Raw genomic sequence first — 18,758 nt, 5'->3', positions numbered from 1 at the left:
GCCACCTAGCCACTCCTAGAACACATCTTTCCACATTGCCTCCAGGATTAAATATATGAAATTTTCTATTTCGCACTTAAAGCCCTTTATAAACTAGCCCCTCTTACAATTCTAAGCTTCTTATACTTTATATACTATACCTCTTGCCCCCAGACATTTTTCTCTGGAAATCTCCCACACCCAGAATGTTCTCCCTCCATTATCTCTGCCTGATACCCTTCACATTCCACTTAAACTTCTTTCCACAAGGCTTCTCTAATCCCTCTTAATTCCAGTACTTTCCCCCCATTAATAATTTCCTATTTATCATGTATATAGCTTATGATCTCCCATTAGACTGTAAGCTCCTAAAGGGCAAAACTGTCTTTTGTTTCTTTTTATATACCCCGTGCTTAGCACAGTGCCTGAAACATAGGGGGCACTTAATAAACAATGATTTATTGATTAATTACAGTCACACAAGTAAGTCATCCCATGCTACCTAGTAGAGCAATATTGAACCAAAATACCATGAAGCAGACCTGAAGCAATTTGATTTAATTTTGCTCCCAGGTGGAATGAAATGAGACTGAGCTGTGGGCCTTCTGGACAAAGATTCTATAAAGATAGCTTTAGGATGCTCATAGAGAGCTCCTGAGTCCCCAGGAAATTTCCTTATTATCTTTTGTAGACTTTTCTAGTATCTTGTGGGCTGCTTTGATTGGGAGTTATTAAATAGTTTTTATTTTTAAAACTGTATATCATAACATGCATAGTCCATTTCACCATTGCACCAAACATAGATCCATCACCAGGAAGAGAGAGATCAAATCATACATGGACAATTACAATCAGAATTGTGAAGCAAGCTATAAAGAAGTCTAAGGGACTGAGTATCTTTAACACAAGCAAACTTGGTAACTCTCACTATATACATAGGGAAATAAATACTCCTCCTTAGCACAAGTAAACTCCATTATCCTAACTGCAGTACTCTTATGCATGACCTTGCTAATGTAGGAGGAGAGGAAAAACAGATGCAGGAAGCTCATAATCCCAGGACATTATATTCAGATATTAGTGCCTGCTTCCTTTGCATTTCCTTTCTTTTTGTAACTGAATAAAAAGTTTGAATAAAACTTGTTTGCTTAGAAAAATTAAACCAGCTGATTCTCCCTATATGCATCATAAAAGACTAGTTCCTAGTAAATTCTTCCATATCTCTCAACTATTCTTAGATAACCATTCAATCTTGAAAAAAAATTCCCTGATAGTTTCATTATAAGGAAAAAATTAGAATATAACAAAAGGAAAAGGAAAGTAGCGTGTACTCAAGAGTAACATCCTTATAAGCAAAGCAGGTAAGAAAAACATTCTTAACGGAATTGATGACTTCCCATCATTTGAGAAAAAGTGAGCTGGGCAGAATCTTTGAAAGACAAACATAGAATGCATATTACCGTGTTTCCCCGATAATAAGACACTGTCATTATTTTTTTTGGACAGAAAAACACCAGAGGGCTTATTTTCAGGGGAGGGCTTATTTTAATGAACATTGACAGAAATTTTAATAAACAGGTACCGTAAATGTGAACAAAAAAATGTACCTTTATTCAATAAGCAAATCACTGGGGAAGAACAGGATGATGCGCTCACTGCTGCAACTCTGACTGGATGCAGCTCGGAGCGCGGCGTTTCACGGGGGGGGAGGGGGGGACGGTGCATACAGAGGGTATGGTAATGTAGCGTGTAGTGCAGGGGATCACCTTCACTACAGTAGCAATCTCAATAGGGCTTATTTTCGGGGGAGGGCTTATTTTAGAGGAATCTTACACAGTAAGGGGACAGCTTATTTTCGGGATAGGTCTTATTATTGGGGAAACACGGTATGCTTAAAGGCACCAACAGATAATGAAACAATAACATTAACTATATGTGTACCAAATGACATAGCTCCTAAGTACTCAAAGGAAAAGCTACCTAATTATAGCAAGGCAATAATTGTGAAGGACTTCAATATTTATTGAGTGATTTATCTTATTTAACTAATTTTCCTTGTTATGAGTAAAGGGCTATTGGAAGAGAAAGCATCTTGAAGTATAGCAGTGTCAAGAATCAATCTAATGGAGGCAATGCAAAGGGGACTGGATTTGGTGTCAGAGGACCTGGGTTCAAATCCCAGTTCTATCACTTACTATGTGTGTGACCTTAAGCAAGTCACCACCCCTCTGAAGTTCTTCTACCTCATTTATAAAATGAGAGGCTTAGACTAGATGAGCTGTAATATCCCTTCTACTTCTAGATTTATGATGCAAAGAAAAAAATTTTAATCAAAAGTATTAAGATGCATGGTTAAAGGAGTTGAATCTGTCTGATAGTGAAATAGAGGGATGATAGATGAATTTACCTACATGATGCATTAGTACTACATAAAATCAAAACATCTAAAGCAAAATCCTCTGTATATTTGGCGTCTCCCTACTAGGGATTTAAAGGAAGACAGAAAAAGACGGATCTAAGAATCCTACAGAATGTGAAGGCATGAAAGGACTGAGATTTGCAAGGTTGTAGAGAGTGCACACATCAACAAGATCAAAGATCAACTGAATTATTGAAATGTCTAACTATTATGCTACATTTTATCAAACACCTTCTTACATCCAAATACAATGCATCCCCTAATTTACAAGTATACATCAGCTAGGTAGTGCAGTGGACAAAGTGCTGGGTCTGGAGTGAGGAAGACCTGAGTTCAAATCCAGCCTCAGACACTTACTAACTGCGAGACCCTGGGCAAGTCACTTAACCCTGTTTTCCTCAGTTTCATCATCTCTAAACTGAACTGGACAAAGAAATGGCAAACCACTCCAACAGCATTGCAAAAGAAAACCCCAAATGGGGTCATGAAGAGTTAGACACAACTGAAATGACTAAACATGAACAAAAACTGTCAAAAAAGTAAATGTGGTTAGTTTGGTATGACATTTTCTTAGTGAAGCTATGCTGGCTCTTAATAGAATTTTTATTCTTAACTTACAGCTAGCAAATCCTGTGTTTAATAATGTACATTCTAAAAATTTGCCTAACTCATTGGTCTAAAAGTTTTTTAATTAAAAAACACAAATACGTACAGATATAATATTTGTCATCTCCATGATTCTATGCCATTCTCCCCACTTTCTCCAAAGTTTCCAGGATGTACAAGAAACCTGAATTCACCTATTTTAGCTTTGCATTTTTCTTGGTTAAATTGTTGCCTTACTCTAATACTCTAGGAAATCTGTAATTTCACTAATACTGGTATTTTTTTCCAACAATGTGGAACATAGTCCATCCTATATGATGCCACTCCATGTCCTCCCATAAATTTGTCATAGGAGTTCATTTAACATGCTAAATGCATTCCTTGTGCTTTCTTGGTACTGCAAGAATACCAATAGAGTATGTGGGCTATACATCAGCTGCCCTTTAACCACTATGACTAAGTAACTGAATCTTATCATACATTTCTTTATACTAATTCTCTAACATAAATATTTTATTTATAATACATTGCAGCCTCGGGCCCGTCACGCACCACTCTTGCCCTTTAGGCGTTCCTCAATTTCCATTTATTATAAACTATGTTACTGGAACACTATAGTGTTCAATAGCTAGAAGCCAAGACTGAAGTATACTATACCTTAAAAAAAAAAAAGATGGGCTTTTATATTAAAGAGAAACTTAAGGTTATTAAAAACAATATCTAATTTTCCTATAGTAATCCTGTCCCCTATTCTCCTATTTAATTCTGGGTTTATGTCAATTTCGGTGTCTGTGCAAAATACTTTAGGACAGGGATAGGCAAACTACTGCCCATAAGTCAAATCCTGCCTCTGACAGTGTTTTGTACAGATTGCAAGCTAAGAAAGGTTTTACTTTTTAATATTTATGTATTTTTAGTTTTCAACATTCATTTCCACAAGATTTTGTTACAATTTTTTCTCTCTCACCGTCTTTCCCCTAATCCCCACTCCAAAATAGCAAGCCTACTGAATACCACTTCTCCCAATCTGTTCTCTCTTATATCCTCCCCCTTCACCCCGTTAACTTTCTAGTAGGGCAAGATGGATTTCTATACCCTAGTACCTGTATATCTTATTTCCCAGTTGGATGTAAAAAAAAAAAAATACAAATTTTTAAACATTCGTTTTTAAAAATTTTAGTTCCAGATTTTTTCCCTTCTTCCCTCCTCACCCACCCCCACTGGGAATATAAGCAATTCAATATAGATTATACATGTGTAGTTACCCACATCATTTCCATAGTAGTTACATTGTGAAAAACTAACTATATTTCCCTCCATCCTATCCTGCCCCCCCCCACTTATTCCATTTTCTCCCTTGACCCTATCCCTTTTCAAATATGTTAGCTTCTAACTACCATCTCCCCCAATCTGGGCTCCCTTCTCTAATCACCCCTCTTATCCCCTACCCCCCTATTTTCCTGTAGGGTAAGATACCCTATTGAGTGTGTATGTTATTCCCTCCTTACGCCAAATTCAATGAGAATCAGGTCATCCCATTTCCTTTCACCTTCCTGCTCTTCCCCTCCATTGTAACTCTTCTATTATGTATTCTAATATAATTCCCCTCTCCTATATGAGATAATTTACCCTAATCTATCTCTCCTTTTCTTCTTCTCCCAATAAATTCCTCTGTCACCTCTCAATTTTATTTTTTAGATATCATTCCTTCATATTCAACTCATCCTGTGCCCTCTATGAATATATGAACATACAAATGGCCACACTCACATATATAGTTATATATATACATCCTCCTATACATGCATGTATATGTATGCATACATATATATATATATATATATATATACACATATATTCCCTTCAACTATTTTCATACTGAGAAAAGTCTTTATGAGTTACAATTATTGTTTTTCCATGTAGGAATGTAAATAGTTCAACTTTAATAAGTTCCTTGTGATTTCTTTTTCCTTTTTACCTTCTCATGCTTCTCTTACTTCTTGTATTTGAAAGTCAAATTTTCTGCTCAGCTCTGGTTTTTTCATCAAGAATGCCTAAAAGTCCTCTATTTCATTGAATGATCATATTTTTCCCTGTAGCATTATACTCAATTTTGCTGGGTAGGTAATTCTTGGTTTTAGTCCTAGATCCTTTGACCTCCAGAATATCATACTTTAAACTCTTCAATCCCTTAATGTAGAAGCTGCTAGGTCTTCTGTTATCCTTATTGTGTTTCCACAATACTCAAATTGTTTCTTCCTGACTGCTTGATTTTCTCCTTGACCTGGGAACTCTGGGATTTGGCTATAATATTCCTAGAAGTTTTCTTTTTAGGATCTTTTTCAAGAGGCAATCGGTGAATTCTATCAACTTCTATTTTGCCCTCAGGTTGTAGAATATCAGGCCAATTTTGCTTGATAATTTCTTGAAAGATTGTGTCTAGGCTCTTTTTTTTGATCATGGCTTTCAGGTAGTCCAATAATTTTTAAATTATCTCTCCTGGTTCTATTTTTCAGGTCAGTGGTTTTTCCAATGAGATATTTCACATTGCCTTCTATTTTTTCATTTGTTTGGAACTGTTTTATAGTATCTTGATTTCTCATAAAGTCATTAGCTTCCAATTACTCCAATCTAATTTTGAAGGAGTTATTCTCTTCAGTGACTTTTTGAAATTTCTTTTCCATCTGGCAAATTCAGCTTTTTAAAGCATTCTTCTCTTCATTGGCTTTTTGGACCTCTTTTGTCATTTGAGTTAGTCTATTTTTTAAGGTGTTATTTTCTCCTGTGTATTTTTGGGTATCCTTTAGCAAGCTGTTGACTCTCTTTTCATGATTTTCTTATATCATTTTCATTTCTCTTCCCAATTTTTCCTCCACTTCTCTTACCTGATTTTCAAAATCCTTCTTGAGCTCCTCCATGGCCTATACCCAATTCATATTTTTCTTGGAGGCTTTTGATGCAAGAGTTCTGACTTCAATGTCTTCCTCCTGCTTCATGCCTTGATCCTTTTTGTCACCAATAAAGGGATTGTATGGTCTGTTTGAGCTTCCTCTGCTTGCTCATATTGCCAGCCAATTACTTGACTTTTGAGCTCTTTGCCACAGTAGAACTCTGCTTCCAGAATGGAGAGAGCTATGGCCCAAATCGCCAGGGTTTTTGCAGCTGCTGGAGCTATTAGATGGGTGCCCTCTCTACAGCTCTGACATGCTCTGGCTCACTGGTCACACACCCCAAGACCATCACCCAAGACCGCAATCCGGATCCAAGCAGGTCAAAGCAAGAGCACTTAGTCTCTGAATGGTTGCTTGGTCCCCCTACAATCTGCAGGCCAGGAGCTCCAGAAGCAGCCATGTGGCAGCAGTTACAGCCACCACACCTCCTCTGCTTCTCTTTCCAGGGGTAGCAGCCAGACTGCACTCTTCTATCCTCCCTTGGACCAACCAAGTTCCACACTGACCTTTTACTTTGTCTTTGGCATTTATGGATTGAGAAGTCTGGAAACTGCTACAGCTGCTGGTGATTTACTCTTGTGAAGTCTGCTCTAGCAGCAGCTACTAGGGGACACCCTGGGGCTAAAACCACAGCTCAGGTGGGACTGTCCTCAGCTTTGAACGCGTTGCAATGGAGCCTTCCTGACAGCCTGCCGGGCTTCCTTCAGCAGATTTGTTTCTGTCTGTCACTTTGTGGGTTCTGTAGCTCTAAAATTTGTTTAGAGTCATTTTTTACATGTATTAGAAGAAGTGGAAGCCAGAACTGCATGGAAGTCCTGTTTCTACTCAGCCATCTTGGCTGCACCCCAGAATAGTTTTACCTTTAAAAAGAAATAACTGAAAAAATGCAAAAAACAATCTTAGCTCCCAAGCCTACAAAATACAGACAAGGAGCAGAATTTGGCCCTGGAGCTATACTTTACCAAGCCCTGCCCTAAGGGAGAAAAGATGGTTTCAGAGAAACTTAGGAAGATTTGTATGAACTGCCTGAGTAAAGTGAGAAGAACTGGAAGAAGAATTTACACAATAACAACAATATTGTAAAGACAAATCTGAAAGACTTAAAAACTATGATAAACACAATTCCAGAAAATTCTTGATGAAAATGCTACTCACCTCCTGATAGAAAGGTGATAGGTTCACAGAACATATTTTTGGACATGTTCAATGCAGGACTTTATTTTGCCTGACTACTAGGTTGTAATGGTTTTGTTTTTCTTATTTTCTCAGTGGAGGAGTGGGAGGGATGGGGGTAGATGAGAACAAGAGCAAGAGAATGTGGAATTTTCAAAAAATAAAAATAAAAACACAATTAAAAATCTTTTTAAAAAAGAAAGAAAATCAACTACAAATAGTAGTCTGAACAATAATTATTCATTATTCACTTACTTTTTCCTTTATGGATAGGTAGGCCAAACTTTTCTAAATGATTGTGGAGGCTCTTCACCACTCTGGGGTTTAATGCAATCAGCATAAAGCCCTCTGCAAACAGGTGCACCTGTAGGACCTCAGTATCTATAGCAGGGGTTAATCTTTTTTGTCACAGACCCATTATTGGAATAATTCTTCTTCAATTAAGGCTCTGTTCTGAGCCTCTGTCTTCCCCAACAATGGCAAACATCTTAGCAAATAACATATCTCATTGTTTTATGCCTTATCTAATATTAACAATGAGAGTCATTGCACAAAATTATCTGTTGTTATATCTTTCAAGTAATACTGTATAACACTGATATATTATACTATACTATGTGGAGGCACATAAGACATTGTGTTGTAGAGCCTGTAAGGTACTATTTTGCTCTATAAAAGCAAACACTATTTTCAACAAATAATAACACAGTCGTGTTTTTTTCTCTACATCTTCCAGTCAGTTTTGTGGTGGTAAAGATGTGGTCTCTGATGTGATATGATTTGAGAAAATCTACTTGTTCTAATAACCCCTACCATGGATATTCTTAGTATGTGTATAGACTGAAAATGGTAAAGAAAAGCCAGAGATTTTTCTTAGTTTTCCAAAATTCTACTCCAAACAACCTTAAATACCTCAAAACAAATTCTAAAGCCAGAGAACCTACAAAAGGACAGCATAAAACAATAATCCAGCCCAAGACAACTTAGAAGGTTGGCAGGAAAAGTATGTCACACTGGGGTGAGAGTGGAGCTTAGTTCAATGCCCCAGCAAACTAGCAACAGGCTTTAGGAGTGACAGAATCAGCCACAACAACTATAGCTTCCAAAGCTCTCAGCCCACACATGGTAATGGGGTCAGACACCTGGTCAGAAAGAGATTGCAAATATTCCTTTGCTGACATGAAGGGCAAGACTGTATTGCACTGCCCACACTTGGAGATGGATCACAGTCCTGGAACACAGTGCCAGAAGCTAAGAAAAGCATTAGGACACTAGAGTTTGAGGTCACAAGGGAGAAGGGACCCTCATCACAGTTCCAGCACAGGAAAGAGTGCTTACGGTCACTCACAGAACAGAGAACAGGCCAGGGGAATAGTAAATAAACTTCTCCTTGGATCATATACCTTGGAAGAACTAAAAACTTACATAACCGCAGAACTAGCTCTGAAAATAGCAGCATGAAAGACCTGAAGTTTAGGACAGCGCCCCCTCCACTCCAGAAGCAGAGACCAAATTTAAAATCATTAGCTAAAAGTTAAGAAATAGGCTGGAAAAATGAGCAAACAACAGAAAAAGATCCTGACCTTAAAAAGTTACTATGGTGACAGGGAAGATCAAAACACAAACTCAGAAGACAACAAAATCAAAATTGCTACATCCAAGGCCTCAAAGAAAAATGTAAACTTGCCTCAGGTCCAAAAAGAATTCCTGGGAGAGATCAAAAAGGATTTTTAGAACAAAATTAGAAGGGGGTAGAGTCAAGATGGCTGAGTAGAAGCAGGACCTCCCTGTGGCTCCGGCTTCCACCTTCCCGAATCCATGTAAAAAGGGGACTCTAAACAAACTTTGGAAGTATAGAACCCACAAAATGACACAGAGAAGCTAACCTTCTGCTGAGGATAGCCTGGCAGGCCAGCAGCAAGCAGCCAGTGTAGTGCTCTTAGAGCTGAGCCCAGGCCCGCATGAGCCAGAGGTTTTAGCCTCAGGGTGGGCCTGACCAGCCGCCAGCCAGAGGGACTCCAGATCAGCAGCAGCTGTGGCCATTTCCAGATTTATCAACACATAGATGCGAAGTACAAAGTGAGAGGTCAGTGCAGTCTGGAGTTTGGGACCAGTAGGTGGGAGTGTGTTGGCTTTTGCCCCAAGCTGCTGAGACACCTGACACAGCCAGCACCATGTGGCAGCTTCAGCTACTGGCCTGTAGAGTGTAGGGGGACCAAGCAACCAGTCTGAGGGGTAATCGCTCTTGCTTTTACATGCTTGGATCTGGATTGCAGTCTAGGGTAGAGGTCCTGGGGTGCATGACCAGCTTGCAAGAGTGTGTAGAGGCCTCAGAGAAGGCACCCAACTAATACCTCCAGCAGTTGAGAAAACTCGTTTGGGACAAAAGCTCCCATCTAGTGGCAGAGTCCTACTGTGGCAAAAAGCCCAGGAGTCAAGTGACTGAGGGGCAACATGACCAGACAAAGGAAGCAAAACAAACAGAAGACTCCAACATTAGACTCCTATTTTGGGGACAAAAAGGAGCAAAGCATGGAACAGGAGGAAGACAGTGAAGTCAGAACTCCTGCACCAAAAACTTCAAAGGAAAATACAAGCTGATTACAGGCCATAGAGGACCTTATGAAGCAGATAAGAGAAGTGTAGGAAAAATTGGGAAGAGGAATGAGAATGATGCAAGAAAATTATGAAATGAGAGTCAACAGCCTGACTGAGGAAAATCAAACCTTAAAAAACAGACTGACTCAACTGGCAAAAGAGGCTCAAAAAGGCAATGAGGAGAGGAATGCCTTGAAAAGCCGAATTTGCCAGATGGAAAAAGAATCTCAAAAGCTTAATGAGAATCGTTCCCTTGGATTTAGACTGGAGCAAAGTGAAGCTAGTGACTTTAAGAGAAATCAAGATGATGTTAAACAGATCCAAACAAATGAAAGAATAGAAGGCAATGTGAAATATCTCAAGGGAAAAACCACTGACCTAGAAAATAGATCCAGGAGAGATAATTTTAAAATTATTGGACCACCTGAAAGCCATGTTCAGGGAAAGAACCTAGAAATTATCCTCCAAGAAATTCTCAAGGAAAATTGCCCTGATGTTTTAGAACCAGAAGGCACAATAGAGGTTGAAAGAATCCAACCAATTACCTCCTGAAAAAGATCCCAAAAAGAAAACTCCTAGGAATATTATAGCCAGGTTCTGGAATTCCCAGAGATCATGGAGAAAATATTATGAGCAGCCAGGAAGAAACAATTTGAATATTGTGGAAACACAATCAGGATAACATAGGACCTGGCAGCTTCTACACTGACGGATCAAAGGGCCTGGAATAGGATATTCCAGAGGGCAGAAGAGCTGGGATTAAAACCAAGAATCACCTACCCAGCAAAACTGAGTATCATCTTTCAGGGGAAAATATGGTCATTCAGTGGAATAGAGGACTTTCAAGCATTCTTAATGAAAACCAGAGGAAATTTGACATCCAGGTACAAGAAGCAAGAGAAGCTTGAGAAGGTAAACAGAGAAAAGAAATCATAAGCTACTGATCAAAGCCAAACTATTAACATTCCTACATCGAAAAATTATAATTGTAACTGATGAAACTTTTCTCAGTGTGAAAATAGTTGAAGGGAATAGAAATATATATGTATATATCGGGGGGTATAAGGGCGTATAAATACATGTGTGAATGTGTGTATATATATACTTATAGGTATACATAGATAGAGGGAACAGGACCAATTTAATAGGAAGGGATGATACTTAAAAGGGGAAATTAAGAGATGAGAGAGGAATATAATGAGAGGAGATGGAGAGACACAGAATGGGGTAAACTATCTCATAAAGAAGAGGCAAGGGAAAATGGTTACAATGGAGGGGAAGAATAGGAAGGCAAAAGGGAATGGGTCAACCTTATTCTCACTGAATTTGGCACAGGGAAGAAATGAAATACACACTAAATAGGGTATCTCACCCTATAGGAGAGTAGGGGGAAGGAGATGAGAGGGGAGATGATGGAAGGGAGGGCAGGCTGCAGGGGAGGGAAATTGGAAGCACTCCCTTTTGAAAAGGGATGGGATCAAAGTAGAGAAGAGAACAAGTAGGTGGTGGGATAGGAGGAAGGGAAATAATAGTCAGTATTTTACAATATATCTACTATGTTAATGTTTTGCATTAGCTACACATGTACAATCTATACTGAACTGCTTATCTTCCCAGTAAGGGTGGGTGGCAAGGGAGGAAGGGAATGAATCTGGAATTCAAAGTTTTAAAATCAAATGTTTAAAATTATATATACATATATACTATTATTAATACTATCTTACATGTAATTGGGAAAGAAGATATACAGGAACTGGGGCATAGAGATCCACCATGCCCTACTGGAAAAGTCTAAGGGGGTTTGGAAGAAGATATGGGAGAGAGCATATTGGAGGAGGGGATATCCTGTGGGACTGCTGTTCTGGAGTGGTGGGTAGGGGAAAAATGGGGAGAAAATTTGTAACTCAAAATCTGGTGGAAATTAATAATGTAAATCGGAAGTTAATAAAGCATTTGAAAAATGAAAAACCAAAATAAAATTAGGGAGGTAAAAAATTTGGGAAAATAAATTAGAATGATGCAAAAATAATCATGAAAAAAGAGTCAACAGCTTGATAAAGGAGGCACAAAAAAAATATTGAAGAAAATTACACCTTAAAAAACAGAAAGACCAAATGGCAAGGGGCACAAAAATCCACTGAATATGAGAACACCTTAAAAAGCAGAATTGGAAAATGGAAAAGGAAGTACAAAAGCTCACTGAAAAAAATAATTCCTTAAAAATTAAAACTGGAGTAGAGCACTGGTTCTAGAGTCAAGAGGACCTGAGTTCAAATCCAGCCTCAGACTTACTAGCTGTGTGACCTTGGGCAAGTCACTTAACCCCAACTTCCTGCCCTCCCCCTCCAAAAAAAAGAACAAAAAAAATTAAAATTAGGCAAGTGGAAGCTAATGACTCCATGAGGCGTCAAGAAACAATAAAACAAAATCAAAAGAATGAAAAAATAGAAAATGTGAAATATATCATTGGAAAAACAACTGACCTGGAAAACAGATCAAGGAGAGATAATTTACAAATGACTGGACTACCTGAAAGCCATGATCAAAAAAAGAGCCTACACACCATCTTGCAAAAAATTATCGAGGAAAATTAACCTGATACCCTAGACCTAGAGGGTAAAAGACAAATTAAAGGAATCCACCAATCACCTCCTGAAAAAGATCCCCCAATTCCACAGCTTTTAGGTCAGAAGAAAATATTACAAACAGCCAGAAACAATTCAAAAATCATGGAGACACAGTCAGGATAACACAAGATTTCATAGTTTCTACATTAAAAGTCTGGAGGGCTTAGAACATGATATACCAAAGGAGCTAAGATTACAACCAAAAATCACCGATCCAGAAAAACTGAGTATAATCATTCAGGGGAAAAAATGAATATTCAATGAAATAGATGACTTTCAAGCATCTGAAAAGAACAGAGCTCAGCAGAAAATCTGACTTTCAAATATAAGACTCAAGAGAAGCAAAAAAAAAAAGGGTAAACAAGAAAGAGAGATAATAATGGATTCAATAAGTTTAAGCTGTTTATATTCCTATGTGGGAAAACAATACTCATAACTCCCAAGAATTTTCTCATTATTAAGGCAGTTGGAAGTATACATAGACAGAGGCATGGGTGTGAGTTTAATATGATAGGATGATTATCTTAAAAAATAAAATTAAGGAGTAATAAAGAAGACTGCATTGTGAGAAAGGGTAAAGGAGAAGAAGAATTGGGTAAATTATCACACATAAAAGAGGCACAAAAGAGCTTTTACCAGAGAGGGGAAGATTCAGGAGGTGGTGAGAAGTACATGAACCTTATGAGCTACCACCCCACACCTATCAGATTGGCTAATATGACAGAAAAGGAAAATGACAAATGTTGGAGGGGATGTGGGGAAATTGAGACACTAATGTACTGCTGGTGAAGTTGTGAACTGATTCAACTATTCTGGAGAGCAATTTGGAACTATATCCAAGGGGCTATAAAACCTTCTGACCCAACAATACCATTACTAGGTCTGTACACCAAAGAGATAAAAAAACAAAATGGAAAAGGACCTATACATACAAAAAATATTTATAGTAGCTCTTTTTGTGTGGTAAAGTATTGGGGATGCCCATCAAGTAGGGAATGACTGAATAAGTTGTGGTAAATGATTGTGATGGAATACTATTTTGCTACAATAAATGATGCTCTTAGAAAAACCTGGAAAGACTTACATGAACTGATAACAAAGTGAAATGAGCAGAACCAAGAGAACACTGTTGTAATGGTAATGCAATTTGAATTTGAAGATCCCTTTGTGTTGGCAAAGGTAGTTAGCACTTAGATCAAGTCTCTGTTGGGGAAACAGAAGATATGAACTCCTGTCTCCTGTTGCTGACATAACAGGAAGGGGTTGGCTGAAACAGGAAGTAGCTAATGCTGTGTATATAAGAAAAGTCCCAGAGAGGCACAGTCAGAATTTCTTGGGACCAGCATCTGATAGCAGAGCAGCTACAAAAGAGAGAATGGAGAATTGAACCAGAATTTTCTGAGAACTTGTGGTAGAGCTTCTTCTGAAGAGGAGCCCAGGTGACAGAGGAGCCCAGGAGCCCAAGAACCAGGAACTAGGAGCCCAGGAGAAGACTGAGGAAGCAGAAGACAGGAAGCATGACTGGGATGCTGAGACTTTATCTGTTTGTGGCTTCGTTGAGCCTTGAATTCCCAGGACCAGAAATTATGAAGGAGTTCAGATGGACTGGATCCTTTAAACTTTAGTGTGGAACAGGACCTACCCAGAGAGCTGGACAAGGAACTGGGAGCTGTCTGCCATTGAACCCAGGTGACAGTCTGGTGAATCCAGGCAGAATCTGGGACCATGGAAGGGGATCCAGGGAATCTGAGAACCGGCCCCAAGTCAAGATGAAAAGACCTCTCCCTGGGTACTGAGTAATGATGAAATTGTAGTTTACTAATGACCTACAGGTGGAGTGTTTGTGTATTATACTTAGTAATTAATTGCTGAATAAGTGACAGATTGAGTTAACTTAAGAGTGCCCCGTGAGTGGAAGACTTTGCCCCATGAGTAGAAGAATTTGACTATTGTACTTTGAGACTATATTGTGATACTTATTGAGTTAACTTAAGTGTGCCCCACGAGTGGAAGACTTTGACTGTTGTACTTTCAGATGATTGTCCTTTGTTCTAAATATTGTGACAACTTTGGTGAATACTGTGGCCATTTTAATGATAAGCTATTTGTGAATGCTGTACCTTGATTTTCTGTGAATGTTTTGCTTTGATTTGTTATGGAATAGAGTGTTCACTATACTGTGTAGTCAGAACCTTAAAAGCCATTCACAGTAGCATTCTTCTGGAAAGCCGCTGTGCATGTCATTAAAACTGTACATAGTAACAGTAATATTGCATGATGATCAACTGTGAATGACAGCTATTTTAAGCAATACAGTGATCCAAGACAATTCCAAATGACTTATGATGAAAAATGCTATCCAAAGAAAGAACTGATAGAGTCTGAATGCAGATTGAAGTATACTTTTTTTACTTTCTTTGTTTTAATTGGGTTTTTCTTGGTCTGTGTTTTCTTTTACAACATGACTAATGTGGAAATATGTTTTGCATGACCACTCATTTATAATCTATATTAAACTTCCTACCTTCTAAGGTGGGGCAAGGAGGGGGAAGGATGGAAGCGGGGAGGAAGAAAATTTGTAACTCAAATTTTTTTTAATGAATGTTAAAAATTGTTTTTATGTGTAACTGGCAGAAAATAAAATATTAAATTTTAAAAAATAAAATGTATATAAATTATACTCATAAACATTTTTGTATAGATGGAAAAGTAAGCATGTGGCTAAGTAGCTACTGATGTTTGTTCAGTCACCTTTTTTTGATAATATTAAAGGATGAGGGGTTTTTTTGGCGTGCCTTAGTATCTTTATTTCATATACCTTGACAATCAATTCCTTAATTCCCTCAAAACTGTGTTCCTCCAATATGGACCTACTCCTAAAATTAACTTCCTTCTCTTCTGTCTCCTACCTTTCAGAATCTTACTCATCCTCCAAGGCTCAGAAGAGGTACCACCTCTTATGTGAACCCTTCCCTGGTTCCACTCAGTTGTTAGTGGTCTCTGTACCCTCAATTTTTCTTGAACTATTCTTATTTACACTGTTCTATCTGCCAATAAAATAGAAGATAAAAGGCAGAAACTGCTTAGTTTGTGTCTTTGGATCCAGTTATGGAAATGGGAATCTGAAGATCTTCCTTGCCCCTAGGCCCTCTGAGAGGCTTAAGTGACTCTGAGAGGCTGAATGTGGTCACATAGAGCCTGTGGCGGGTGACTTGTTTTTCAAGAATGCCCACACCCTGTTGCTTTGTGATTGGGCAGTGGGTCAAGAGGTTTGTGACATTCTCTGAGCCAGGAGAAGGGTATATATACCCTGATGTGAGGTTTTGCTTTGGGGCTCACTTTGAGAAGAGTTGTATGATTTGACCAGATGAGATTCTGGGCAGCCATTGAGCCCCCCGGCTTTGAAAACCCAGATGTTGGTGCTTCCCTCTCTGGTAACTAACTAGGTATGGATATAATGGTCAGACAGCTCAAACCCTGTCTGCTGATCTGTTTCTATGTCTGTATTTTTTTTGTCTGTTTGTAACCTCCATATTCTCTGAAGTTCGGGGTGCTGACCTTTTCCCCCTGAACTAGGTAAATGACATATGTTTGATTAAAGCAAGATTGCCATCCCATTTTGAGTTGCTTTCCTTTAGAAAAGCAGATCGAGGAACCTGTGCTAGCAAGCCACCCTGGGTATGGTAAGGTGCTTGCTGCTACAGATCCCCAGAACCTAGCATAAAACCTTGCACTTAGCAGATATTTAATAAATGTTTATTGATTTGAATTGCACTGAATACAACCAGAGTCAGCTGCCATATAACACATTAGGCTAAAACTCCATTATTCCTTTATTCACCCATTCAACCTAGGATACCTCTTTATAACCCAAGGATCCTCCCTACCTCAGAATGCTCAATACAGGCCTTTCTCTTTTAAAATTTTTGCTGATGCATTTTTTTTCCCAGCATAATAATGTCCCAATCTATTGCCTTCCCATCCAGGGCTTGGCACAGTATCAGGCATATAGAAGGCACTTAATAAATGTTTATTTCCTAACTGACAGACCACTGAACCCCCCCAAAAAATTACACAAAGTGAAACTCATTGACAAAACAATGACATATAATTGCTTATACTACATTACACACCTATAGTTCCTTACCTCTTTCATAAACATCTTTACAGATATCTCTACCCTATAAGATAAAATTTTTTCATTTTTAATTTTTTTCAATTTAATTTTTTTTTACTTTCTATGTCCAAGGTTGGTCATGGCTCATGCTTTTACTATTGCTTACTCCCATGGTCTTACTCCCTATCTCCCTTCTTAATCATTCAATGAATTTTAGTGGTTTCAGATATTTAATTTTTTAAAAGAGGCAAACTGGATTAAAAGGAGTTTTCAGAACTTCTTAGCCTACTTTTTAATATCCAAAGCACCCAGGGCCCTATGATGTGCCCTTCTTCCACGCTTCTACGCTTAGATCCAAAGTACTGTTGGGCGGATCAACTAAATAAATCCAAAACTCACAAACTACTACCAATGCTTCCTTTACCAAATCAAAGTAGGTGAATACAAATTCAAAGCAAAGAGATTTAATAAAGTAAGAAGAGTCACATACTAGACATTATTCTATCCATTCCCAAATGACTTCTATCACTTCATTTATCTCCCAATGAACAATCCTTTAAGCTGCCAATTAATCACTGCCTCCCCAATATAACAGAAAAGGTATCTATCAATCATTTATGGATAGTAGCTATAAACTTGCCACAACTATAGGGAATTCTGGGTATCCCTGAACAACATAAGAGAATTTATGGCTTAAGTTTCTTACCACCACTTATAGATGAGAATGTCCCTTAGTCAACTAGAGTCTGCAAAATCAAGTTTTTTGTTTTGTTTTGTTTTTGCTTTTTGGAAGGCAATTGGGGTGAAGTAACTTGCCCAAGGTCACACAGCTAGTTTTTTTGTGTGTGCATTAAGTGTCTGAGGCCGGATCTGAACTCAGGTCCTCTTGGCTCCAGGGCCGGTGCTCAACTCACTTCACCACCTAGCTGCCCCTCACTGTGCCACCTAGCCACCCCACAAAATCAAGTTTGAGCTATTTACTACAGGTCTGGAATTAACTGCCTAGTTTCTTGTTTACCTTATAAAGATCTTCCCCTTCTGTCATTTGTTCTTTGATCTAGAAATCATTACCTTCCTCAACTTGCTCTTTGAAATTCCGCTGAACCTATCCTGTTTACATAATGGAAACCTATATAATGTAGCTTAAAACTAATGGCAAAGGGTTCAGATTTTTTGTTCAGTGATGCCTGCACTCTGGGCATAATAAACTGGGAGTTTTTCCCTACCTCTGTGTTGTTGATTTTATAACTGACAGCAGCACATAATCAATGGATTCTCAAACAGTTTCTGTCAAAATGTAATTGACAATAGCTGAAACTCAAGGCAGGTCTTGAAGTGCCACTCCTTTACACAAGAACAGGATGAGAACACAGCTGTTATTTCTTTTCTATCTTTCTCATCTGGGTTTATCCTACCCATCTCACAGCATCAAAAAGACTTCTTGGCTGGCCTCTTTCATGTCAATTTACATGTACCTATGTATACTTGATGACTTTAATAGGTAGCTCTTAGATACATCCAATCACACGTAGGTGCCTTCAAGCAAGTAATACCAGGTTTATAGCACACTTCACAACTGTGTCCACTCAAAACCATAGTTCATTAGTCCCAACCAGCAGTATCTGAGGTACCCCCTTCTTGTATGTGGGGTCCTCAGAAAAGATATCCTACACTCAAGATACCCTATGGGTCTGCATCCACTAAAAAAAAAAAAATAAAACTACATTTCATGAGACCATACCACTGTTACAACTTTTATTATTTAACCAGAGACTATAATTAATTCAAAGGAAAGGAATGCCTTGCATTATGAAGACTTTTACATAAATTATAACTAATAAGTCTAATGGAAAGAGTCAGGATTAAGAGCCTGGAAACCAGGATTCTACTTCCAGTTCTGCCATTAACTAGTTATGGGAACTTGGGCAGGTCACTTAACTATTCTGGGTTCCAATACCAGTTGAATTAAACAGTTTCTGAGATCTCTTCCAACTCTGAGATTCAGGAAATGTAGAGGCTAAGACATGATCCTAAGGTCCCTTTCAACACTAAAGTTCTATGATCTTATAAATTCTTGGAACAATATCATATGATCAGGGATGTCTGTGAACAAATACAATTTTTAAACATTCCTTTTTTAAATTAAAGAATATTTTTCTTACCTCATACCACTATCCAACTGACTAGTTTTATTTGTGTTGGCATCCCACAAATAGATGCAGGTAGATTTTTCAGCAATTATTGCTAATGTGTCTCCATCCACATCCCAATCCATAGCAACACAGGGG

The 18,758-nt window shown here is 38.3% G+C and overlaps 1 protein-coding gene across 1 annotated transcript in view; it reads right to left on the bottom strand.

Annotated features, from left to right (window-relative positions):
- LOC138146493 (WD repeat-containing protein 19-like) overlaps positions 1-18,758 on the bottom strand; it is a 154,033-nt gene extending 135,275 nt beyond the window's left edge. The window contains exon 1 of the mRNA XM_069068410.1: positions 18,633-18,758. Within this exon, the coding sequence (XP_068924511.1) occupies positions 18,633-18,745 (113 nt within the window). The 5' untranslated portion in view covers positions 18,746-18,758. The remainder of the gene's footprint in view (positions 1-18,632) is intronic.

This window comes from Petaurus breviceps, unplaced genomic scaffold (assembly GCF_028583685.1).
Source record: "Petaurus breviceps papuanus isolate PSGF00001 unplaced genomic scaffold, PetGlider_PUasm1.0 140, whole genome shotgun sequence".
NCBI lineage: Eukaryota > Metazoa > Chordata > Mammalia > Diprotodontia > Petauridae > Petaurus > Petaurus breviceps.
The sequence above is the reverse complement of the archived record's forward strand: the minus strand, read 5'-3'. Positions and strand labels throughout refer to the sequence as shown.